The 24,865-nt window shown below is 39.6% G+C and overlaps 3 protein-coding genes across 6 annotated transcripts; 1 reads left to right on the top strand and 2 right to left on the bottom strand.

Moving 5' to 3' along the window:
- Positions 1-1,263: 1,263 nt before the first annotated feature.
- Positions 1,264-10,254, bottom strand: eif5 (eukaryotic translation initiation factor 5). 2 transcript variants are annotated; one of them, XM_044166284.1, is made up of 13 exons: positions 10,104-10,254; positions 9,241-9,466; positions 8,947-9,011; positions 7,429-7,708; positions 7,101-7,182; positions 6,115-6,287; positions 5,790-5,901; positions 5,524-5,654; positions 4,540-4,701; positions 3,856-4,017; positions 3,514-3,678; positions 2,720-2,860; positions 1,264-1,690 (listed from the first exon to the last, which is right to left on the bottom strand). In XM_044166284.1, the coding sequence occupies exons 4-13, from the start codon at positions 7,498-7,500 to the stop codon at positions 1,592-1,594; spliced, it is 1,299 nt and encodes a 432-aa protein (XP_044022219.1). In that variant the 5' UTR covers positions 7,501-7,708; positions 8,947-9,011; positions 9,241-9,466; positions 10,104-10,254; the 3' UTR covers positions 1,264-1,591. The 2 variants fall into 2 exon arrangements, with proteins under 2 accessions (XP_044022219.1, XP_044022218.1); XM_044166283.1 differs by lacking the exon at positions 8,947-9,011.
- Positions 10,255-10,414: 160 nt separating this feature from the next.
- On the top strand, positions 10,415-15,641 carry vps29 (VPS29 retromer complex component). 3 transcript variants are annotated; one of them, XM_044166290.1, is made up of 5 exons: positions 10,434-10,548; positions 11,601-11,612; positions 13,036-13,227; positions 13,894-14,129; positions 15,136-15,641. In XM_044166290.1, exons 1-5 carry the CDS (start codon positions 10,546-10,548, stop codon positions 15,251-15,253), a joined length of 561 nt encoding a protein of 186 aa, XP_044022225.1. In that variant the 5' UTR covers positions 10,434-10,545; the 3' UTR covers positions 15,254-15,641. The 3 variants fall into 3 exon arrangements, with proteins under 3 accessions (XP_044022226.1, XP_044022225.1, XP_044022224.1); XM_044166289.1 differs by lacking the exon at positions 10,434-10,548 and adding an exon at positions 11,030-11,056; XM_044166291.1 differs by lacking the exon at positions 11,601-11,612 and having other exon boundaries at positions 10,415-10,548.
- LOC122861610 (protein FAM216A) lies at positions 15,533-24,657 on the bottom strand. The gene is made up of 7 exons (XM_044166287.1): positions 23,528-24,657; positions 23,382-23,410; positions 21,726-21,856; positions 21,394-21,520; positions 20,657-20,831; positions 20,321-20,403; positions 15,533-18,450 (listed from the first exon to the last, which is right to left on the bottom strand). Exons 1-7 carry the CDS (start codon positions 23,596-23,598, stop codon positions 18,314-18,316), a joined length of 753 nt encoding a protein of 250 aa, XP_044022222.1. The 5' UTR covers positions 23,599-24,657; the 3' UTR covers positions 15,533-18,313.
- Positions 24,658-24,865: the final 208 nt, after the last annotated feature.

Here is a 24,865-nt window from a genome sequence, read left to right as displayed (position 1 = left end):
GGAAGTGAGGAAACCGGCTGACCTCAATCCCAGTGGACCAAAAAGTACAATCATCAATCAGGAGGAAGTGTCTCTGTGGGAATTTATTTGGCTTCAAAGGAAAATCTTTTTTTACGGATTTGTACATTCACAGATTCACATATTAAAGAGAGGAACCACAGGATAACAAGACAAAGCCCTCCTTTCAGTCTGTCAGACTTTGCAGGAATAAGACAGTTTACAAAGTCTTCTCCATGCAACCCCAAAAGGAAGAAATTAAAGTCCACAATCACAGACAAGTGGCTCAGAATTCTGATCTTTTCTTAAAATCCCAATTTTCTCTAAATATTTAATCACAAATCACTGCAAATGTCTTCGTGTCCTGTTTGAGTTGCCTTTTGTGTCCAGCTTTGCCCCGATAAATTACATTTTTCAACTATTTTCCCTGATGATTCCTAATAATTTCCTCTATGACCTGATAATATTCATCATTTAATATAAAATCTAAGAATTTATTTTAAAACCCTGTCAATTACCAGCTATTTTTATTTATTGAGATTCAATTATACAGAAAATTTTGTTGGTGGATGTAAAAACTTTCAAGAGGTGGTTTGAATACAAGGTCATGATTTGAGTCTGAAATTGTATTTTACACTATATTATATGAATCTTGTCTTTAATAACTAATTAAACATGACAAACCTAAAAAAAAAAAAAAAACTTCAGTCGGAGTCACAGATTGGCTCGTCATGTCTCCTAAATGAGAAAATATGACTCTGGATTTAAATAATCAAATTCCTACATATTTGGAATACAGGTGCAACTAGTGATTATTTTCATTATTGATTAATTGTGAAGTTCATAAAATGTCAGAAAAGAGTGAAAATATGGCCATCACAACATATTTAACAGTAAAAACGCCCCAAATATCCAGCGAACAGTTACAGAAGACATGGAAAACCAGCAAATGTTCACATTTGAGAAGCTGGAAGCAGAGTGTTTTTGCCTTTTTTGCATTTAATGACTTAATCAGCTATCAGAATTGTTGGTGATTAATTTTCTGTCAACTAATTATTTTCAGCTCTAGGTTGTAAGCTGCTACTCAACGTATGTCTTAGTTAAGCAAACTGCAGCTGTCCCCATACATATGCAGGTTCCTCATCCATAAAACGTAGACCGTAAAACCTGCTCGTCTTTACAGAAACACAAAATATTCGCTTCCAATCCAACTTCTTAAAGACAAGAAAAATAGAACAGTGACCATCACACACAATCAATCAGAAGTGTGGTGGATAGCAAAACATTCATTCTTTATTGACTGGAAAAATACAGGGACCAAAACAAAAAAGTGCAGTCAAAATGATCCCCAAACACCCATGATTAAAATCCCCCAAGCGACTTCATTTCATCAACTGAATACATCTCAAAATTACAGAGTTAATGTGCAGCAAGTAAAGCGCTATGTTAAGTCATGCCACAAAGCAGAGGAGGGTTGTGGGTTTGGGGAGGGGGAGGGTTAAGTAAAGGAGGGAAAGGCCAGCCATTTAGGTCGTACAGGGCATCGTGAATCAAAGCCACAACACAAGAAAAGCATCATCATCATCCGAGTCTCTCAGATCGCATCAATGTCAATGTCGTCCTCTTCTTTGTCAGGTGTGTCTGGTTTGACAGTCTCCACTTTGAGCTCGCGGGCGGAGGAAGAATACACCACCTGAGGACAGAAAACACCAGCGCTGAATAAAAACAGCTTTAACATTATCCACAGAGGTTATGAGACTCCGACTACAGCTACAGTTTAATTGACAGTGTCTTGAATGAGGCTGGATCCTTTGAAAAACTTTCAATACTAGTGCTGGAATGATGTCTGGGTCTTGGGACCGACGACAGAACAATAGAGTTCTTTTGTTAAATGGAAAAAAGGGGTTTTGTAGAAAAACACTTGTATTTGTCCGAGTTTAAGTGTTTAAATACAAGCAGCTGTATGCGAACTTTGCCTGAAAACAAATAAAATATGATTGAGCAAAAGAATAAGTAAAGACGAGTATGACTGACAAGGCATTCGGTGCTTGTTCGTTTGCACATTTCAGTTGGTGCAAAATATAAATAAATTGCAGGTTTGAAACCCGGCCCTAGTCTTTAAAGCTCCCCTCCAGACACGATTTATACTCTGCTTTGACTAATAGTTTATGTCTGATATGGTTTTCCCACAAAAAAGTTGAATTACCTGGTTAACAATTCTATAAAATAACCCATTCTCAGTGTATGTGAACTGGAGAGTTCAAGTTTCGACATCACACTGGTGTAAATTAGTCAACATTTTTGGCATTGCAGTCGACTTTCATAAGTAGATAGTGTAATATGTGGATTTATTCCTGTTAGGGTGCAGAACTCGGAAAGGGAAGTTCAGACCAATCTCAGACACCGAAAGTCAGCAAAACACTTACAGTAAAGTATTCGTTACTGCCTTTATTAACAAAAAAACATGACTAATTAAATATTTTCATACAAAAAACTTCTCTTCTTGGCACCAAATTTATTATCTAATAAAAAAAATAAATAAATGGGAATGTTCTGATGAGGTTTGTGAAGTGGACTGACTGCACTTCTGTATGCAGCTACTGACATTTGTTTTAAAGTTTTCTACATACAATCATTTAGATTTAATGCAGGATAAGAGCCAAGCCGACACTTCAGATAAACACAAGATTATAAAACAAAGTGATCTACGCCTTTCCGTTACCTCTACGTTCTCATCATCTTCCTCCTTTTCTTCGTCGCTGCCTTCGCTCTCCTCCTCTGCCTCCTTCAGCCATTTGACAAAAGGAGCAGCCTTGGCGTGGATCTCCTTGGCAAGTTCCTTAGAGACGTACTTCTTAGAAACCTGGCGGAGAAAAACAAAGTCAGTCTGGTTTCTAACAGCTCTGATTAAATACAACGACAATCCAATTTAGTGTCGTACTGTAAATTAAATGCTGCTTGTGACACATTTAACCCACCGTATAAGTGATGATTTAGTTATTTTATCTCCTGCCCGTCTCATGCCTTCTATCAACAGCTTTACGACTTAATTACAGGCAGTGCTCCAATTAAAACTGGCTGTCCACTGTTTACACAGGAAATTATATAATGCGACAATAAGCGACATCGTTATTAAGGGCCAATTTAACGCTCGTATCAAATTAAATTTATAGAAGGATGTCTTTTTTGCAAGCCAGTGCCAATATTTGATATTTTCCCCCACATACATTGGTTGATAAATATCTTGTATAATTATTTTAGTATAAAAATGTGCAAAACTGGTTTAACAAAACTGGTCATGTCCATGTTTATATAAAGGGTAATGTATTTTATTTCTTAATATTTCGTCATTCAATGTGGTATTTTATTTCTCTTGTTGTGAAACACTTTGTACTTTGTTTTGATAAGTGCTCTATAAATAAAGTTTTATTATATTATTAAAATTATATTAAATTTACTAATTTACTATCTAATAAAAGTTCAATATATGGATATCTACACCCCCCCCACACCCACCTTCTCCGCCCAGGCGAATATGACATCTTCCTCCAGCATGTCTGCATCGTACAGGTCTTTGAGGATGATGGGAACACGAGCCAGCAGCTGGACCTGATGCAGCTTCACGACACACTCAAAACCTCCAAGCAGATACTTCTGGGCCTTCTTGTTGTTGTGGCAGAACTGAGAGGAAAATTAACATCAGATAACAGTCATGAGACAAATACCCACCGCTACAGAAATGTTTAGAGGTGCGGGAGAGAAGGTTATGAGCATCATCTATAACTACCACCTGCGACGTTTTCACCTGGTCCCAAAAATAGACAAATAACGACTACAGTCATGCATCATTCAACTTACTCGCAGGAAGTGGCGTTTGTACTTCTTTATCTGGTCGCGGATGTTCTCGTTGAAGAGCAGCTCGCTGAGGATGAGTGGGCCCATGGCCTTCACATCCAGACGCTCCGCCTCCGCCAAGATCTCCTTATCAGCGCCGTCGATGGTTCCACTCTCCTTCTTTTGCTGGAAATGGCAAAACAGTTAAGTTAGAAGTTGGAAACACAAGTCAAGATTTAAATGTTCTCCCCCAATTCTGCTGTGAATAACTGAGAATGTATACCTTCAAGCTAATATTATAAATCTCTGTACATCTACAGTCTCTTTTCCTCATGGATATTTTTTTATTATTCATAGTTTCAAGTAGTGCTAAGAGGATTAGTCGATTCATGAATTGCTGAAACAAAAAGTTCAAGATTCCAAATGATCAAGTAAAAATATTTGTTGGTAACTGCTTGACCAATGTTAAGAAATTCCATTTCATACATTTAACGTAAAACAATTGTAAGGGAAAATCTGTCATTAATTATCATTTTACAGACTGTTGATTTAATCTATTATCATTGTAATGGTCCTTCAGACAGCTTCCGTCAAAAACCCTGAGATCAACTAAAACTTGGTTATGTCTCCATCATTATAGTAACATTAGTAGATATGGAGAGGATGTTGTGCATAAGGTCTAAGAATCCACAGCCAGGCAACCCTTACTTTCACAAAGTTGTAGAACAGGTTGACCCTCTCCTCCAGGGGTTTCTCCAGGTCCTCGCTGAGCGTAAGGACCTTGGCATGGTCGCTGATCTCCTCCATTCGCCGCCTCTGCGCCTCCTCTGTGGTCTCCTCCGCCCAGTCCTCATCATCGTCGTCTCCATCCTGACGCCAGACATGCACGGAGGACAGACGTCAGACCAAATGAAAAGGTGGGGGTAATGAAACAACGTTTTTAGTGAGGGCTCTTCTGTACAGTAAATACAAAAAAGCAGCTATAGACAACTCCTGGCACAGACTAAAGTGAATCCTTGTTCGTTTTAACTAACCGAACCGGTTGTTAAAAAACTAAAAAAAAAAAAAAAGCACACACAAAAAGGACCTCTGGACACAAGAATTAAAAGCCTAATAATTGAATGCAACTGCTGTTTGTTCACGTTCGTGTTCGAAGAGACAGAGGCTTCAGTAGGAAATCCGTTTGAAGGAAAGTTGTTGCACCTTACAGATGAAATGTGAGTGGGTAAGCATGTGCCATCACCTTGGACTACTAGCTTTAAATAGTAAAAAACTATTTCTGTCGACAAAAATATGAACATGTTGATGAAGCTTAAATCAACACACAGACTAAATAAGAATTAGAAGTAGCCCTGGACTGTGAGATAGCAAGTGATTTTTGACTTTGCTGATCTTTGTTTTAGCAATGAGTACACAGTCAGCTGCTCACAGGGACGTTGAACTTTGAGCAACCACAAGACAGTTAAACATTTTCTTAAAAGAGGTACAACATTAAGCAAATAACGCAGTGGTGTGTTCCCGACCATTATCAGGCTGTGTTTGCTGTTGAGAAACTCCCACATCTGGTCATACAACTGTCTGACTCACACCAGTGAAAATGCAGCTCCTAATAGACTCTAGTGGCTTGATCCCAGACTAGTTTCTGTTTGGTCAAAAAGCCAAAAGGACACCTGATGAAGGGAGGAAACCCACCACAGCCTGAGGAGCGTCAAAGTTGTCGTGGTTTCCAGCCTCTCCGCTGCCAGAGCCGTTCTCCTTGTCCTTCTTGCGGTTCTTCTTCTCCTTCTCTTTCTTTACAGATGCAGATCCATTATCAGTGCTCTCTGTTATTGGAGAAGCAAAACAGTTGTTATCATCAAATCTGCGCGAGTGCAAGTTCCTGACTCAAGAGGGAGCTGGACCATCAACTCTGCTTCTGTTGTGCCACATTGTAACTACCAGAAACAGCTAAATCTCACCTGGTGGGTTTTTGAGGATGAACGTGCAGAGTTTGTGTCTGGTGTCTAGCATGCCGCGGTATCCACAGGCCTTACAGGAATTGCCAATGGTTTGTTTCTTGGGATTGACATGCTGTAAGAAAGACAAAATCTTATTAGAGCTAAAAAGCTACACAATCAAATCAAATAAACCAATAAGAGGAAGCCCCTGCTTTACTATTCAAAATATTAATTTTGGGAAGAGAAAATAAAAAAGCACAGAGCAATATCTCAATACTTTATCTCACGAGACCTGTCCATTATATTTGCTTCTGAACTTTCGTTACAGATGCTGTGAAATATTTACCAGATCAGTTTCAGGGTTGTCACACTCAGGACACAGCACAAATTTTCTGATGAACCCATCAAGCATGTCCTGCAACTTGTTCGCCTCGTGGGATCCGTTGACGATGTAACGGTCGTTTTTGGTATCAAACTGGGTCTGAGCACCTAGTTCACAACCAAAAAACTTGGTCGGGTCTGGAGAAGATCAGAAATAACATCAGATGTCACAATGAAATGAAAAAAATGGACTCCTGGTTAGCCACTTCTAACACATCGCAGTAACCATTGATTTAAACAAATGCCAATTTTTGAAAACATCAAAAATTTCTGCTGCTTTCTACATGATCTCACCCAATAAAATCACTGATTTTTGAAAAGTATCCTCATGCCGTAAAACCCTGTACCAAAAAACAACTAAGTGACATGAGTGGTATCATGGTAGAGCGGTTTAATTTTGGGCGTTTGCCTCCAAAAAACCTGTTTCCTCAAGATTACACACAGCTATATTCCACACGTCTTAACACTAACCCCTTTTCCCTGTAATCTTGCCTCAACATGACTCAGACATGAAAAATTCAAGAAGCAAAAACTAAAATGACATTTCCTCTTGACTAAAACTTCACACGGTGTACTTCATGTACAGGGGATAACTTTTGCTTTAATATTTTGTAGGCGAGACGAGCATGAGTAACTTGGTTGGTGACATCTATTAGATTAAAGCAATTTTACCTAATCCCGTCACATTGTTTGGTTGAACAGTAAATTCAGAAGTGATTAAAAATAAATAAATAAATAAATAAAAAAAAGGAGGGAGGAATGGAAATAAAGCTTCAAAATTGAAAAAAAAAAAAAAAAGGTAAAAAAGGAGCTGAAAATTTCAAAATAAAATTCTGCCGTTTAGTTGATCTCTGGGTACAAATTGACTTTTCCCATAGGGCTTGGTTTAATACCAGACAATTGGTGGGAAAAGGACAAACAGAAGATGATACTGCACATGGTGTTACTTACATGTTGGAGGCCTGTTCAGTGCCTTTGCAACGTCAACCATGTTGACAATGACCGTCTTGATTCCATTCCCTTTGCCTTCAACCTGCATGAGATAAAGACAGACCAACACCAAAGCCAAAAAATGTTAGTGAAAACAGTTGGAGACGGTGTTCTTACGACAGAAAGAAAGTCTCCATACAGAATTTCTTATCTAAATATTATCTCAGGCAACTTCGATTTGGTCAACATGATGAAGCTGGTCATCTCTCCACTTATGTAATAACTTTTTAAACATTTATGACAACTCGAACATGTACAAACTTAAAAACCCGCGACAGCGAGCCGTTACCTTGGCAATCAGACGGGGCATCTTGTAGCGATAGAACTGGTCTGACACGCTGCGGTTGACGTTGACAGACATTTTGGCTGGATGTTAGCACTATCAGTAAGATAAAAGGATCTTGGTTGGGGATTTTTCGGGATCTTCTGTCTGGAAAAGAGGGGATGACATAAACGACTGCAAGCGCGCTCGGTCTCTGACATGAAAAACGCTGTGCCGCTGTGGCCGCAAGCTCCTTGCTTGAAGGCTAGATGTCCACCACACAGGTTCCAACGGCTGCGCAACAGCTCTGAAAGAGGAGGGGGACAACATTTTTTTTTTTTTAAATTCAATATTTAATAAAGGAAATGATGTAACAATAACTTCATGTGTTCTACCCAACTTCACTGAACAGAGAATTTTATAGATAAATGTTTGACAGCAGTATATTTTAAAATTGTATACCTTACACTGAATGCAAAGTGGTGTTTTCCCAGTACCATATGTGAAGCTATGCAGTTGTGTTACACTTGTTTAGTCTGTGCCAGTATTCAGGGAGAATACCTCAAATATATTTACTGAATTCTGCTAATTTAATTATCTTTTAAAAAGTTTGTTTTATGAAAAAATGCCCCCAAAACCCCCCACTGGTTTGAGCTTTTATTGTGGTTCAAAAAGTAAATATTTGCTGGCCGCCTTAGTTTTGTTTGATAGCAAACTAAATATTTTGGGTTTGGGGGACTACTGGTCAGAAAAAAATAAAATAAAAAAATTGAGCACTTTGAAGCTCCTCTGGGAGATTTTATAGATAGATATTTTATTGTTGTCTGACAATTTATAGACATACCAATTAAGGAAATAGGCAGATTAAATCACAATGAAAATAATTGGTAGTTGCAGCTCTGATTATTTGAAGGTATTTTGTAATTAAAAAGTGGTTGTGTACTCTTGATAGCCCACAATCCACAAGAACATAAAACAGATTCCTGTGGGGCATAATGATTCTTGAGTGAGTGCAACTATTTAGCCAGACCAGACTGAGTTATGACATAGGTATGCCAATCCAGGAGGACGGGTAATAGGCAGCCCAGAGACTTTCAGAGACAGCTCAAGGATATTGCAGAGTCCCTTATATATAATATTATATAACAGGTTTGAGCATAAACACCTGCATTGCCAGATAGATTACAAATATGAAAAGGCTGGGTTTAAGCCTCTGCTGACAAAAATCAAATCCAGCAAATAGCCATGTGATCCAACAGTGAGCAAGCACGATTAGTCCAAAAGAAGAAAAATAAAACCCAGCTACTAAACAGGATTCTTTTGTGGCCATATATGTACTAAAACGGTTTTGTTGAAGCCCTTTGTCTTACACGAGGGCCTCTGGCTTTAGTCACATAAGGCCTTCTCTTGTTATTAGGTCAAAAACAGGAGGCCCAGCAGCTGCCAAACAACTCTCCCCCTGCGGACGGCTTTAATACCAACTACCCAGTCTGCAGTAGTCATTTTCTCAGCCATGACAGTGTGATTAGACATTAAATGACTCACAACTGGTTTGTCAGGGACACAGTGATGTCCGCAGCTGAGGTGTCTCAGAAGAGCAGAGGTCGAGCCTATTTCAGGAGGAGGCTAGGTTAGCTTAGCTGGCTGCTTGGTGCAGAGTGCGTCATACAGTCACTGCACACGAGTGGGGGAACTGGGAGACGCCATTTTGATATAGTGGCACAGAAAACCTGACATATCGCACAATAACGCTCACTATTGCCTTAGAGAAAATATAACCACATGTCATACATCTCTTAAAACATTTAAAATATGCCACAAACTGTTGCTACAACTTACCGTTTTCGCAAAACAAAGACATAAACACAACGCTGATCGTCCAAGAGCCGCAGTGAACGGTGGTCGATAGCCGGTGCTGGTGTTGTATTGATTGCAGCAGGGTTCTTAATGATTTTTTTGGCTCTCAAAGATGCACAGTTAAACACCCTAAAGCGTCCAAACAGTGCAGGTGCCAGGCTCAGAGACAGAATGGGGTTATCTGGAAAGTCCTCGGGGTTTGGGGGACCTTTGGGAGAAGAAGCGTATTGTTATCCATACAAAACCGCGGACTAAAACGCTAACGTTAGCATCATCAGGTGTGACAGCTGTTGTCGTTCATTGGGTGTGTGTGGCTCAACGGTCACGTACAATGTAATGTAGTTAGCTGATGTAAGAACTAAACAAAGCGAGGAGACTTCTCAAACGCCCCGTTATGTCAAGTAGTTTTAACGTTATGTAACTCAACGTGCAGGTGACGTTAACGACAGCCAGCTAACTGGCTAAAGTTAACGTTACACGTGTATCATCGCTTAATTCCCCTACATTATGCCAAATGGTTAGCCTCGAGGTGATACGTGTACAATCCACGTCTAAATACAGCTTCGCCGTTAGTTTTGTCCACCGTACACTAACAGTCGCTCATAACGTTAGAACTCCAGGAAATAGCCGGAGCCCAGATGCTACAGCGATGCCAACTGACGTCCCGCAGATATTAGCCAAGTGCTGTCGAAGCGGGTGGGTGAGGATAATGTGATTAAGTAAGGTTAGTTTTCTTAACGCCGGGTAGCTAGCTACATTTTCTCTGTGGAATTACGACCGTCGATGTGAAACCCACGTCAGGATGAGTCGAGAAAAATGTGATGAAATTGTTTTTCGCTGCTTACCTCTCGAATGTTCTGCGAAATACTGCTACTCACGGCGCTTTTACTGACGACCGTCAAGCACGCAGATACAACAGAGTTAGGAACTTCCGGTGATAGCATCGTTTTAAATTAAACGTCCGCTTTCGTCGTACTTGATCATGTGGTACATAATTCCCTTATGTAGCTCGCTTGCAATGTTTTTCAGAGTCATAAAAGAACGTTAGCTATGTAATCTATCTTTCAGAACAGATTACAGCCGTTTGTGGATTGTTTCCCCCCAATTACAAGTATTAGCAATAATAGAAGTTGAGCTTCACTTGTTTTATTTTGAAAGGACGAAATTAAGTATTATACGTAGCTTGACGCACACGCTGATATTCTCTCTTCTCATTGGCTGACGACTTGACGCTGAACGTGCGTAGGCGCTTCCGCAACTTGATTAGCAGAAACAGCAAAATAGAAGATGGTGAGTATGAAATGGCGAAAAGGCCACAATTCCCTGCATTTACAGTCCGCGTTTCGAGCACTTTGCTCGCATGATGTTGTCTTGGACTAGTTGTCGACGTAAGGAGAGCGACATCATGGTTTCAGCGCGTCCACACAGTCTCGGGTTGTTTTTTTTGTTTTTTTTAGTGAAGCTTCAGTCCGCGATGGATCACCGATCACATGACAGCTGAGCAGTTTAGTCCCCCCTAAATTCAATACAACAAGCCGCAAGCACCCTTAAAGTCGCTTTTTTCATTTGCACGGTGGTCTTTCGGTTTGTCATGTTTGTTCATCAACCATTCTTGTTGTCTGTTTAATTGATATCACGACATTTTTTACTTTTTCTTGTTTGCCAACCAGTTAGCTAGCTGGGCTAACAGGCTAACGTTAACAGCTACTTTATCTCATGAGGCACTTTTCCTGTGCAGCAATAATGGTGTTTATCAGCAAATTACTAACCCCAACTTTAACTGTCAATGATTTCTGAGGTAGGCCAACTAGTCAGACAAAACTGTTTTTACATTAGGACTACAACTACATGCTATTTATTAGTTCATTCATTGTATCTCTGTCTTTTTCATAGGTTGTACAGTAAGTTGGTTTGGAGCAGGATATTTGTAAAACCAAGAAGTTTAGGTGTAGTTTAAATCTACGTAGTTGGTTGATTATAACTAACTTCCTGTCAGCACTTTGATTTGCTTCACCACATGATTTTGTCAGGAGAAAACTATACATTTGCTTCATCATTATCACTCACCGTCAGCCATTAACAACTGATTTAACCACATTGTCGTTTAACTTTTCTTCTTTGTTTTTGAATGATAATATCTGTCTACTTAATCCATTCACTTTTTAATTTCTAATTTCAGTTTTCCCTTCTTGTCCCAACTCTTTCTTGTCTTCTTTTTGTATTTTTTCCCCCCCAATCTTTGATCATGCCTCGTGTCATTCTCTCCATGCACATCCTGCCTTCCTCCCTGTCTCACCCACTCTCCTCCTCACACCCCTCCTTGCCTGTCTCCAATCAACCAGTCTGGTCACCGGGTAAGTGCCCTCGCTCTGTGTTGGATCCCTGTTTTCTGCTCGCTCCTCTGTCTGGCACACTAACATGGGATTGGGATTGCACAGCTGTGGAGGTCCGCTGAGCCAATAGCTGCTGCTAATTCAGCAATTGCAGTGCAGTGATCTGGGGGGCTATGATGCTTTAATTGCATCTTCTCTCGGCTGTTGTCCCAAACAAGAAATTACTTATTACTCATCTAGCTGAAATAGACTAGAAATAAATCAGAGCTGGAAACCTAAAACTCCCATATTAGAGTTCAAGAACCTGTATAGAAATCTGCTATGACTCAGGCAGGCTTTAAGGTCATGTTCCTGAAGATGTTTCGCAAATTAAAGCGATCCCTTTTTTGGGAATCCTTACTAGTGACTCATCTATGTCAAAACAGGAAGACCTTATGAATAGAGGCTTTCCACTTCAGAAGTAATAAGCTGTCCTGATTGGACACATTTTAGCAATGCTTTGGTGAGGAAATCCAATCCGGACCAAATTTACAGTTTTGTATTTAGAGTGAATGAACGATTGATGCAGTAACTATAAATTTAGTCACTTAAACTTCACCAAATGAGAAGTTGTTTTAACATTGCATGTGTATGAAGTGACAAAAAAATTATTCCTATAATTGCACACATTTAACTTTTGTTCACAGTTCCTAGTTTGTCGCAAAAGTCACCAGCTGTATGCACTGTTTTATCATCTAAACTGATATATGGCGTAGGATAGAACCTTTGGTTTGTTTCTCGCCAAAGTAGTAATATGCTACCACAATTAACATTTACAGCATCTCTCTGCTGGCCAGTGGAGTTAAAAGGTTATTTATGGGTTTCATGTTTAGTATGAACCTTCAGGTTTGTTGGTGTTTTGATTCTTATCGACTACTTGTGTTGTGTAAAAACATAATTATCTTGCTCTTACGTCCTACATCTGTTATTGAGTGTCTGAAATCCAGCTGTGCTCATTCAATCCATATTTTTTTCACCATGGGCGGTTTTTCAGATTATGTAAGATGTAACATTCACCACCCAGTTTGAATTCAGACACTTAATATACTCAGCTTCTTACTCACAAGCATTGCTTATTTACAAGTTTGATCTTTATGAATTGAGCCTGTTTATCCACTGTACTAAATGAATGTGGAGTAATTTGTTGTCTGGGTGCAATAACATTAAAGTAGACACTATTGTTTGGTTTTAAACAAGATATGAGACAACTTAATTATAACTAACTGAGGAGTACAGTGGTTCTGGTGGAGTCCGTGTGCATCCTGACCTGCGGCATCCTGCAGGGCTCTGTCCTCGGCCCACTTCCTTTGTCAATGTTCAGATGCTACAAGACACAGCCCGAACTCTCCCGAGGCTCATCGGTGGGTGACTAACCTGTCTGTGTGTATGTGTGCGATGCTATCAGTTGGTCCTGGTGTTAGGTGACCTGCACATCCCCCACCGGTGCAACACCCTGCCAGCCAAGTTCAAGAAGCTGTTGGTCCCGGGGAAGATCCAGCACATTCTCTGCACAGGCAACCTTTGCACCAAGGAGAGCTATGACTACCTGAAGACTCTCGCTGGAGACGTCCACATAGTCCGAGGCGACTTTGACGAGGTCTGTGTGTGTTTGTAGACAACGATAAAAGAATCTAGAGCCTTGCTAGCGGCCCCTAAACACTGCCATATTCATTACCCAGTTTCTTTAATCAAGGCTTCATTAATTTAATGAAATTAATTGGGCTGTCAGAATGGATGCAAAATTTAGATTTCACCACTTTGGTAAGTACACACAGGCCAGACTGGCTGAACAAAAAGCGGAAATCAGTGTTGGGGGCATGAGATTGTTCATCAAAGTCCAGCAAAATCTTTATTTTATAGAATTTCCAGTAAGAGGTGTTGAACTAATGGTACAGATCGAGGGGAAAAGACATAATTTCTGTGGCTGAATATTTAATCGCAAGAAGGGAGGAAATTGATCTCTTGCCGGTACTAAAGACTAATTGCAGTGTAATGAAATTGTAATTGCTCCCTTCTCGCAAACTTAGTTTTACCTGCCTAGTTCACAATTTTTAGAATAAGTCACATTGACATCCTTTAATACAGCGAGACCACAGCTGATTTCACTGTTTGCTGTGTCTGGTTAAACCTGTGCACATCAGTTTTCAGTAGTAGATGATTAAGAACAAGTGTATTATTACAAGAATAGCACTTTCAAATGAAAACAACAGTGCATAAGCCTCATTGTGTTTGTTTTTTTTCTCACTCTCTCGTCCCCTCTCAGAACCTGAACTACCCGGAGCAGAAGGTGGTGACAGTGGGCCAGTTTAAGATCGGTCTCATCCACGGCCACCAGGTGATCCCCTGGGGCGACATGGCCAGCCTGGCGCTGCTCCAGAGACAGCTGGATGTCGACATCCTCATCTCTGGGCACACACACAAGTTCGAGGCATTTGAGAACGAAAACAAGTTCTACATCAACCCTGGTTCGGCCACAGGAGCCTACAGCGCACTGGAAAGGTAGAGGAGTGATGAAACCCACCTCCCAGTGTAACCACAGAGGCTGGACATGGGCACAAATTCTAATTTAAGCGTTCTAATAAAAAATTACTTGTTTACATACCATTTGTAGTACATATGCATGTAACCCATGCTTGCTTTTTTTTGCATTTTGTACTGATTTATAAACCATCAGATTTCTTCTCACGTGAGCTCTGTGAGCTGAAGTGTGATTATTTGCTTTGCATTACAAATGTACAACTACACAGAAATTGGTACCAGTGAAGAAGCAAGTAATTGATAAATTGCACAGAAAGCCCGGCAGTATATTCCAAACTAATCAAATATGGTGTGTTCTCAGACTGTAGTTCAATGCAGCACTGCGAGCAAACATTAGTGTACGCACATGTTAATTTGCTGGCATCCATTTCATCCAGTCGTTTGTGGTTGCTTTAGCTGACAGCAGGTACAGTAGAAGTCATGTGCAAGTTAGTGTGATTACAGGTCTTGTTCAAGGTGATTTTATTTTGTGTCTAGTTAAGATAGCAACAATATAATCATATTTTGACCACAAAGAGTTGTTTTTTTATGCTGGTTTAAAATCAACCTCCAAAAATAACTGCCTACTTCAAAGAGTCAGTTTATGTTAATATGTTTTTTCTCTTACATCTAATCATATCCATCCATGCAGGTAGTTCAGGTTTTATGTGCTGAGGTTGTGAGATATTTGTTTCTGAGATTTCTACCTCAATAGCATCAGTTACCTCCAATAATCATAGCATTAAAAAATAACATTTAACAAATTCAACAGCAACGTTTTTTTGGAACTACTTTCTATCAAATAATAAAGATTTTCTGGAAAGAGACACTGAGATGTTTACAGCAGCTGATGATCTTCTCCAGTGTGACACACAGTACAGTAACAGGTGTAACAGTAAAACCAGACCAACTGTAATTACAAGTAGCCAGCAGTCAGGAGTGCAGGAAAAGCTTTAACCTAAAACACATCTGTCTTCTCTCCTTACAGCAACATCATCCCCTCTTTTGTATTAATGGACATCCAGGCGTCTACAGTGGTGACGTACGTTTATCAGCTGATCGGCGACGACGTCAAGGTAGAGAGAATCGAGTACAAGAAATCTTAAAGGAGGAGGAGAGTAGGGTTTATCGTGGCTCAGTGTATCGTTTCATTCCTTTCCACCAGGGGGCAGCAGCTCCCCTGCAATCACCACAATGTTAATGCTGTAACAAACTGTTCAGTAACTTAACTCTAAAAGACCCATGTATTATATTGTTTATATGTCACCGGCATTTGCTTGTATCCAAGCTGTCATTTGGTAACTGTAGAGAATGCAATAATGTCACATGTATTTGTTATAAAAAGAAATATTTGGTGCCATTTTCTTTCTTTTTGTTGTGATTTTCGCCCTCGTCATGTCCTGTACATGTAACCAACAGGCCTTTAGCTTCATGTAGTCAGTCTTTTTTCATTAATCCCCCCCCCACACACAATAAAGATCTGATTTCACTCCATCAGTTGTTTTTTCTTAAATAATAAAAATAATAATTCTTGTGCTTATTTGAAGGTGTAAACCATTGATGTAGCACAATATAAATGTATGCATATAATGGATAATACTGTGGTTGAGGTAGTAGAGAAGGAACAGTTACTCCAAATATTGTATTTTAATTGTTATTTTTCTTAGTGTTTAAAATTAGTATCAACACTTATACTTAGACATATACTCCCTAATTTTTTTAAGTGTACAGTAGATCTCAAAAGTCCTTAAATTTTCTCCCAGCTCACCGTTAATGTTGGTGAAACTCAAGACAGTTTCACTAAATGGCTAAAAGTATTAGTGAGGTCCAACACTGATGTTGGGTGACCGGGTCTGGCTCACAGTCGGCGTTCCAGTTCATCAGAGGTGTCGGATCGGGTTGAGGTCAGCCGGTCAAGTTCTTCCACATCAAACCGGGATAAACATTTCTTAATGGGACTGGCTTTGTGCATTGTCATGTTGAAACAGGAAAGGGACTTCCTCAAACTGCTGACACAAATTTGGAAGCACACTAGTGTCTAAAATATCATTGTATGCTGTAGAATTAATATTTTCTTTCACTAGAATTAGGGAGTCTTGTCCAAAACCATAAAAAAAAAGCCTCAGATCAAAAGGTGTCAGGCATGTCCTCATACTTTTTGCCATATGGTGGAATTTGGTGGGTAAATGAGTAACTGTACTGTACTGTAAGCCTTAGTTAACATTGAGGACAATCTCAATTTCGGCTTTTTAACAACACAATTACACAAAAAATGTGGTGTTTTTTAGAGGCAGGTTCTGCTTTTTTTTTATTTTTTAGAGACAATATTATTGGATTTGACTTTTTAGGCCAAACATTTTTAGAAGAAATGGATTTAGTATTTCCCTACCATAATTATATTTATGACATTGTAGAGAACATTTAGACCTTCATGTAGGGAGATAAAATTAACCAACAATATATTTTAGCAGACAAATTAATGTAGAAAATTAAATTAATACATCGAGGGGGTTTTAGAGGTTTGGTAAGGGAAAGGTTTATTACTCACATCAAGTAAATTAGCAATGCCTCGTTTCTCTTGATACATTTCCATCTCTCCAGCACTACTGATGCAGAACATATGAAGCATGTGTGGAGAATTTGAGATTTACAACTTGTGAAATTTATGTAAAGAATGGATAGATAGCTGTGCTAGCAACATGTAACTCTGGTGTCTGGGATGGTTTTTGGGCTGAAAGTGTCCTAAATAACAACTGAACTTCACTTTTCCCACCAGACATTATGAAGAAGAATCTTCAGTCTGAATAGTGTTGAGTTAATGTTGGATTAACCATATAGTATCCCATATAGCATGTAGTATATAGGAAACATGGCTGCAGTCCATGTTATACCTGCAGTTAAAGGTATTTAAAAAAAAATCATCATTGTTTTAGTTTACACGAAAGTTGCCAATAAAAATGTCTATGTGGTTGCCAGTGATGGAAAGTACGTTTACTGAGGTACTTTAGTGCAGTTCTGAGGTATTTGTACTTAGATTTTCTGCTACTTTATACTACTCCACTACATTTCAGAGGGAAATATTGTACTTTTTGACCCAAATGTATTTGACAGATGCATTACAAGTTACTTTTCAAATTAATATTTACATAAAACACATATGATGAGCTTATAAAATACAACACAGTCATTTCCAACATTGATCTGTTGCAAGAAAACTGGTTTGGGGCCCCTTGTCACGTTTCAGATGTCTGTGAGCCGTTAGCAGCTCTACCAAACAGACATTTCCACAATAAACTTCTCAGATGGTTTCATTTAAATAACTGTTTGAGGCCCAGAGAGATACATTTTCACAAAAAGAAAAAAGATAGTGAAAGTGAAAAATTACTACAGAGTTTTGTAGCAGAACTTAGTTTTTTCTTCTTTCCTCTCCCATTAATCATCTCACGGCCCCTCAGATTTATCTTGTGACCCTTTGGAGGGGCTCGACCCCTAGGTTGGGAAACCACTGGACTAAACCACCTAACTGTATCCAAAGTAGTTAAAACTAGCTCCACCTTGACAGCAGCAGTAAAATGCTGCTCTAACGTTGATGAATCTGTATTAACAATATTTTATGTAATATATTGTATAATAATAAGCCAGTCAAGGGCCATTTCTCTGCTGAACAAGTACTTTTGATACTTTAAGTAGGCTACATTTTGCTAATGATATATTGTACTTTTACTTAAGTAAGATTTTAAATGCAGGACTTGTTGTACTAGTACTTTTACTTAAGCAAAGGATCTGACTACTTCTTCCACCAGTGTTGTGAGCACTTACAAGTTTAGGCAATGAAATGTGATCCCATTGCTAATCTTTCCCTGCACATGTGATTTCCTGGAAATGAAGTCTTCAAGACATTTTCTCTCGCTGCCACTTGGGGGCATCAAACTACAGAATGACCCTGTGCAGGTTTAATGACTAAACACTGCAAACTGAGCTGCTACTCACAAGCTATAATGTGTTTTTGCTGTGTTTTCTGTATTTTACTTCTATAAGCTCCCCAGTTTCACAAATTATTTGTCCATGACCACAACCAAGAGGTTTGAAAGTGGGGAGAAAAATCCCACTCACAATTATTCTCAGGTTATATATCGACACAAAATGTTATTGCGACAACTCAAGTTTCAATAGAAGTGTCGTAAATCTGAGAAAGTGTCATCATCCCATTCTCCCAAAGAGAGTGAACTCAAACACTCTCTCAGACAGTCGCCCAGTCCTTCCTCCTCCTCTTCCTCCTCCTCCAACAGCTTGATCCTGGCTCCTGGCAACAAAAAACTTTTAACCAACTAAACAAGACTTACAAATGGTTTTACATACATCAGATAACTAAATCTATTCGATTAGATGCACCCTGACATTTCTGGTACAATAAGATATATACAGCTCTGGAAAAAATTAAGAGACCACTACAAAATTATCAGTTTCTCTGGTTTTACTATTTATAGGTATGTGTTTGGGTAAAATTAACATTTTTGTTTTATTCTATAAACTACTGACAACATTTTTCCCAAATTCCAAATAAAAATATTGTAATTTAGATCATTTATTTGCCTGGTCAAAATAACAAAAAAGATGCAGTGTTGTCAGACCTCGAATAATGGAAAGAAAATAAGTTCATATTCATTTTTAAACAACACAATACTAATGTTTTAACTTAGGAAGAGTTCAGAAATCAATATTTGGTGGAATAACCCTGATTTTGAATCACAGCTTTCATGCGTCTTGGCATGCTCTCCACCAGTCTTTCACATTGATCTTGGGTGACTTTATGCCACTCCTGGTGCAAAAATTCATGCAGCTCGGATTTGTTTGATGGCTTGTGACCATCCATCTTCCTCTTGATCACATTCCAGAGGTTTTCAATGGGGTTCAGGTCTGGAGATTGGGCTGGCCATGACAGGGTCTTGATCTGGTGGTCCTCCATCCACACCTTGATTGACCTGGCTGTGTGGCATGGAGCATTGTCCTGCTGGAAAAAACAGTCCTCAGAGTTGGGGAACATTGTCAGAGCAGAAGGAAGCAAGTTTTCTTCCAGGACAACCTTGTACGTTGTTTGATTCATGCGTCCTTCACAAAGACAAATCTGCCCGATTCCAGCCTTGCTGAAGCACCCCCAGATCATCACCGATCCTCCACCAAATTTCACAGTGGGTGCGAGACACTGTGGCTTGTAGGCCTCTCCAGGCCTCCGTCTAACCATTAGACGACCCGGTGTTGGACAAAGCTGAAAATTGGACTCATCAGAGAAGATGACCTTACTCCAGTCCTCTACAGTCCAATCCTTATGGTCTCTTGCAAACCTCAGCCTGGCTCTTCTTTGCTTCTCATTGATGAAGGGCTTTTTTCTAGCATGGCACGACTTCAGCCCTGCCCCTAGGAGCCTGTTTCGAACCGTCCTCGCCGTGCACTTCACCCCAGCTGCCTTTTGCCATTCTTTTTGTAGGTCACTTGATGTCATCCTACGGTTGTTGAGGGACATTCGAATGAGTTGGCTGTCATTCCGGTCAGTGGAGAGTCGTTTTCGCCCTCTGCCGGTCTGTAGCTTTGTTGTCCCCAATGTCTGCTGCTTGACCTTGTTCTTATGAACCGTCGTCTTTGAAATTTTAAGGATGGAAGCAACCCGACGCTCACTGTATCCCTCTGCCAGTAAAGCCAGAATTGAACCCTTCTTTTCCTCACTCAAAACTTTCCTTTTCAACTTTTTTGGCATGGTCAATAGTTATTTTTTGATTCCAATTACTTTTGAGGTACTACTAGCACTGTTTTTGCCATCCAGCTGGTCCCACTGCAAGAGGATAGTGATGACCACAGAAGTGTTTTTTATACTTTTCCTTATTAAATAAGATTTGGTTCAGGTGATCACCTAATCAGCACCTCATTCAGTAGAATGAGGTGTGCCTGTGTTGGAATTCAACAGACATTGGAATGGAATGGCTTCCATACTTGTAGAGATGCTGATTTAAGAACAAAATTGCAGTGGTCTCTTAATTTTTTCCAGAGCTGTATATATACTAGATATAATAAACATAGAGTTTACAGAAGCTTGTCTACAAAATTAAAATCACCACGTTTTTGAAGCCAGTTTTGCCTTTACTGAGGAATAACTAGTCCCGAACACTTCGCTGACTTACGTCTTGGACGTTTTGGTCTCAATGTGGGCGATGTTGTACTTTTCTTCATCTTTCTTTGTTTTGATCCTGATGCGTTGGAAAGCCTGCGATGTTAATGAAACAGCGTTACACATGCTTACAAGTTCTGTAGAATGGTCCTGTCCGAGGTGAGAGATCAGTAAACACAATTTATGGCACAACATTCAACTTCAGCCATTGGATGATATAAATATAAGCAATTTTACAATTATTTTTTTGGCTTCAAATGGTTGTGTAATCGCCTTGAAAATATGTCTTCATAATCTCCTTTAAATCATGTTTTTGTATATAAATATCGGTTGAAATTGAGTGTCCCACCTGGCTTGTCTGTTTGGGATTTTTGGAAGAAAGGATTTCCCAGGATCTCTTCCACTAGTGTTTGTCTTCTCCTTGTGTTTTGCCCTCGAAGGAACTTCTGATCGATGTTTATGACTCTCATTAGTCCCCGGTGAGGTAACAGAAGCCACAAGGTCGTCTCTTTCAGGGCTGTAGCCTACAAACAGAGCCACGATAAACACGGTGTTAAAACTTTTGTTTAGTTGGAGTTAGTCAAGGTTTATTTAAAGTGCATTATCACACAAAAGTGTCTTAACATGTTTTACAAAAAGCAATGAAAACAACAGAAGAAATAACATACAGTACAATTTATAGTCCATTAAAAGAAAAACAGGAAATGCAATGAGTGCTGATTAAACATTGAAAACAATGCAAAGAGAGGATTCAAACAAACACAGGTGTTGAACCAACCAACCTATGTAAGCTATACATTGTTGGACAGGCAGATCTGAGAGAGAGCTGTTTTAACACAAGTGGGAAGGTTGACCACGATATGAAAATGCTCTGAGACGATTTTTGGTTAATTCTGGGGACAGATAAGGAACCAGAACCACAAAATGATAGGAAGCGTGCTGGTTTATATGGTAAAATAAAATGTGAGAGGTGCAGTTGCTAGCCCACGCAGTGCTTTATGTGAGAAAGTGTAAGAAACGTGTAATTAATGGATTCAAGTCAAAACCGTCTGCACAGACTTTTAAAGACAAACCTTAAAGTCTCACCTGCTCGTATACACCTGTGCAGCACGTTCATGTAGTGTCGGGTGATGAGGTTACGCACGTGTGCGGCGCTGGAGGAAGCTGCAATGGTGTACAGATACTCCTTCTGAGCTGGTGTTAGTGCTGTGTGCTGAGGGACAGACAGAGGTCAGGTTTTACTGCTGGGATTCACACTCAGACAATGATCCATTTATTTTGCATCACTGTGCTTCATCCTGTTGTAGTTTACTCTAATAACCTCTCACTAGTTTGGAACGTAGGATGAATCAGTGTTGGGTAAATCTGTTTAACGTGAAGTCAAACTGATCCTGTGAATGGGAATCTTCAAAGTTTACCTTCAGAAATGGGGCTGCGGTCATGGTTTTGGGGATTTGTACGGTCGTTACGTGCTGGGGCTCACATCTTGCAGCTGGTGGTCTGTTGATTTTCAAACCATTGCTGAAGTTTACGCTGGCATCTTTTAATGCTGTCACCAGAGAGAAAACAGACAGACATTTTGAGAGATTTGTGTCTCAGTGGCCATTTGAGGGTGTTTGCTGAGAGGCTGGATATCGGGAACCGAAGATCAAAGTATGCTTCAAATGAAATACGGCAAAAGTGCTTCTATCTGTTCTGAATGGCCATACTCAAAGGTGGGGGAAAGGCTGCTGTTTTAGATAGGTACAAAACATAATTAATTGTACAAATAGAGATATTAGTGCACAGGGTTTGAAGAGTCTCTCCTGGATGGCATGTTTCACTTGTTTGTCCACATGAAGTGAGAGAAGTAGTTGTGTGAAGAATTAAAAAAAGAGAAAAATTCCTTCCTACTTTCACACCTCCGCACACCTGTTGCATAAAATAGGCATAAGTGCTGTTTGGGAAAGTTACAAAAATTGTGTACAACAATCCTGAATTCAATACAAGATACAGAACGTTAGCTAAATGAAAATTTCATTTTAAGTTTATTCAAACATTTATTCTTTGTCAAGTTACCAATTGAAGAAACAAAAACAACTACTTCTCTGTTTAGATTAATATTTTTACACCGTATTTTTTCCCCTTTATCGCAAACTACTAGAGTCTTGCCTTGGTTGCTAGCTAGTAGCTAACACGTTGGCTAGCTAATGTCGCTGCTAAGTTCAAGCAGTTCAGTTGCCATGGTTGCTAAAACTGCTAGCTAAGCTGTGCACTGTTTTGTCAATCTAAAATCCTGCACTGAAGTAGTTTTAAATTGGTACTTCCCCATCGTGGAATGGCTGCTGTTAAATTAACGTCAGTGTAAAAATAGTAAAAATTGTAAGGTTGTAACGTTGCTTCGAATGTTTTTTTGTCTTGCTGAGATTTTTTCATACTTTCTTGAAAACTTTTAAGTGTAAAATTGTTACTAAACAAATATAATCATTAATTTGCACACTCAGATCTAGTAATCTCTCATTATTTTTGTATGCTGATAAACCAAAAACCCGTCAATTTGGGCTCAGTTTGTCATCTCCATACCATGTTTTCTTTTTCAATTTAAGAGTTGATATTTGGCTTGTAAAGTTGTCAAGTGTCTAGTATATTTTGGTACGTGTGAGCCAAAACTGAAGGCTTGTGCGTGGAGTTAGTTAAACTGTCAAACCAAAGAGCTTCTAATTAGAAAACAGCACGAGTGAGCTTTCTTCCTGTAACCGATCAGGCGTGACCCGGGTCAGGTTCAGGTGTATGATTTCACCTGGTTTCCGCTGATGTCCTCACACTGCTGCGTCCCCAAAAGAAAACCTGCCTTCGGGTTTCAAAGCAGACAGGATACTAGACATGTTTTGTTTATTTAAGGAGATAGTGCATGCACATCTGAAACCTGACCCAAGGACAGTGAAATAGACATAATACTGATTCAATATGCTGAATATAAAGCTGACCCAGTAGAGTCATTATTTGGGTTTCCTTTTATTTCTGCTGGTATTTTTCTTTCCTGCTGACTTGTTTGTTTTTAATAAAAGTTGTCTTGCTGTATGATTCACACTTACCCATTTTTGACTCATTCATCCCAGTGCTCCTGCAGCAGAAAGAGCAAAACCATCTCAGTAACATTAACACAAACTCAGCTAACCTAACTATACTTAGGACAGAATATTTGTAGTAGGTATTCACTAAAATTAAATCATTACTTTACCTTGGCAAAGGTTCATCCTGATGGAGCCTGTGGACCGTCTGACTGTCTGCAAATGTCACTTGTTTTTTCATGTTAGGAAGAGACAGTCAAGTATCCTCTGTACAAGCAGCAGCAGCCAGTTTAGCTCCTGCTTAAGTGCACACTGAGGTCAGTCCAGATAATTAGAGAGTAGAGAGAGGCTGTATGATGTTACTAAGGACCTTGAAGGCCTGTGGGTGTGTCCTTTCCCATAAAGCTCCAGCTAGTTTGCTGAAACAAACAAATAAACTGAAATCTATAAACAAGGGAAAATAACACATTTTTCAAGTTCCCACGAGCCTTGCAGTAAAATGTCCTGGATTCAACACTCAAAAAGACTTTTATTCAGAGTTTGGTCTCAGTTGCAGGCTCAGTACGTCATCTCCATACCATGTTTTCTTTTTCAATTTAAGAGTTGATATTTGACTTGTAAAGTTGTCAAGCGTCTAGTATATTTTGGTACGTGTGAGCCAAAACTGAAGACTTGTGCGTGGAGTTAGTTAAATGACCTTGAAGGCCTGTGGGTGTGTCCTTTCCCATAAAGCTCCAGCTAGTTTGCTGAAACAAACAAATAAACTGAAATCTATAAACAAGGGGAAATAACACATTTTTCAAGTTACCACAAGCTTTGCAGTAAAATGTCCTGGATTCAACATTTAAAAAGACTTTTATTCAGAGTTTGGTCTCAGTTGCAGGCTTTTTTGTGTGCTCCAGTTTCCTCCCGACACATGCAAGTCAGGTGAACCGAATGCTTTAAATTCCTGTGCCCCTTAATGTTTGCTAAATCGATGTGTGGCGTCGATTGCTACGTAAATTTGACCTTCGTTCCTAAACAGAAAACAGCAGGTATGAAAAATGAAAGAATGTGTTACACAGATTCTGGACCCAAAAAGCACAACTTGACACAGAGAGAGTTGAAGTTTAGGTTAGTTTTGGTTTATTGTACAAACAAATCAAAAGAGTAACCAGGTGTGTGGATGGAAGCTCCGTGAGCAGGTAGACTGGGTGAGGACAGCTGGCTGGCATGGAGCAGCGGAGAGCCGGAGAGCAGATATACTGCATGGTGTTGATTGGTGGATGGAGAACAGGTGTGTCAGATTCTGTTTGGAGGTTCACCGGAGGCTGCGCCCCTCCAGCACGCACACACACACACACACACACACACACACAGACAAACCCAGGAAGGGAACTAAGAGGGGAAAAACAGAAACTAGGAGTGGTACAGCTGTACCATGACAGAATGAATAAACGCTTCTGTGTGAAAGACATTTTATTCAGTAATCTGGTTCTTTGTGTTGTTGTTGAAATGTGCCATTGAAA

This window comes from Siniperca chuatsi, linkage group LG15 (assembly GCF_020085105.1).
Source record: "Siniperca chuatsi isolate FFG_IHB_CAS linkage group LG15, ASM2008510v1, whole genome shotgun sequence".
NCBI classification, from domain to species: Eukaryota; Metazoa; Chordata; class Actinopteri; order Centrarchiformes; family Sinipercidae; genus Siniperca; species Siniperca chuatsi.
This window is presented reverse-complemented; position numbering and strand designations above follow the sequence as displayed.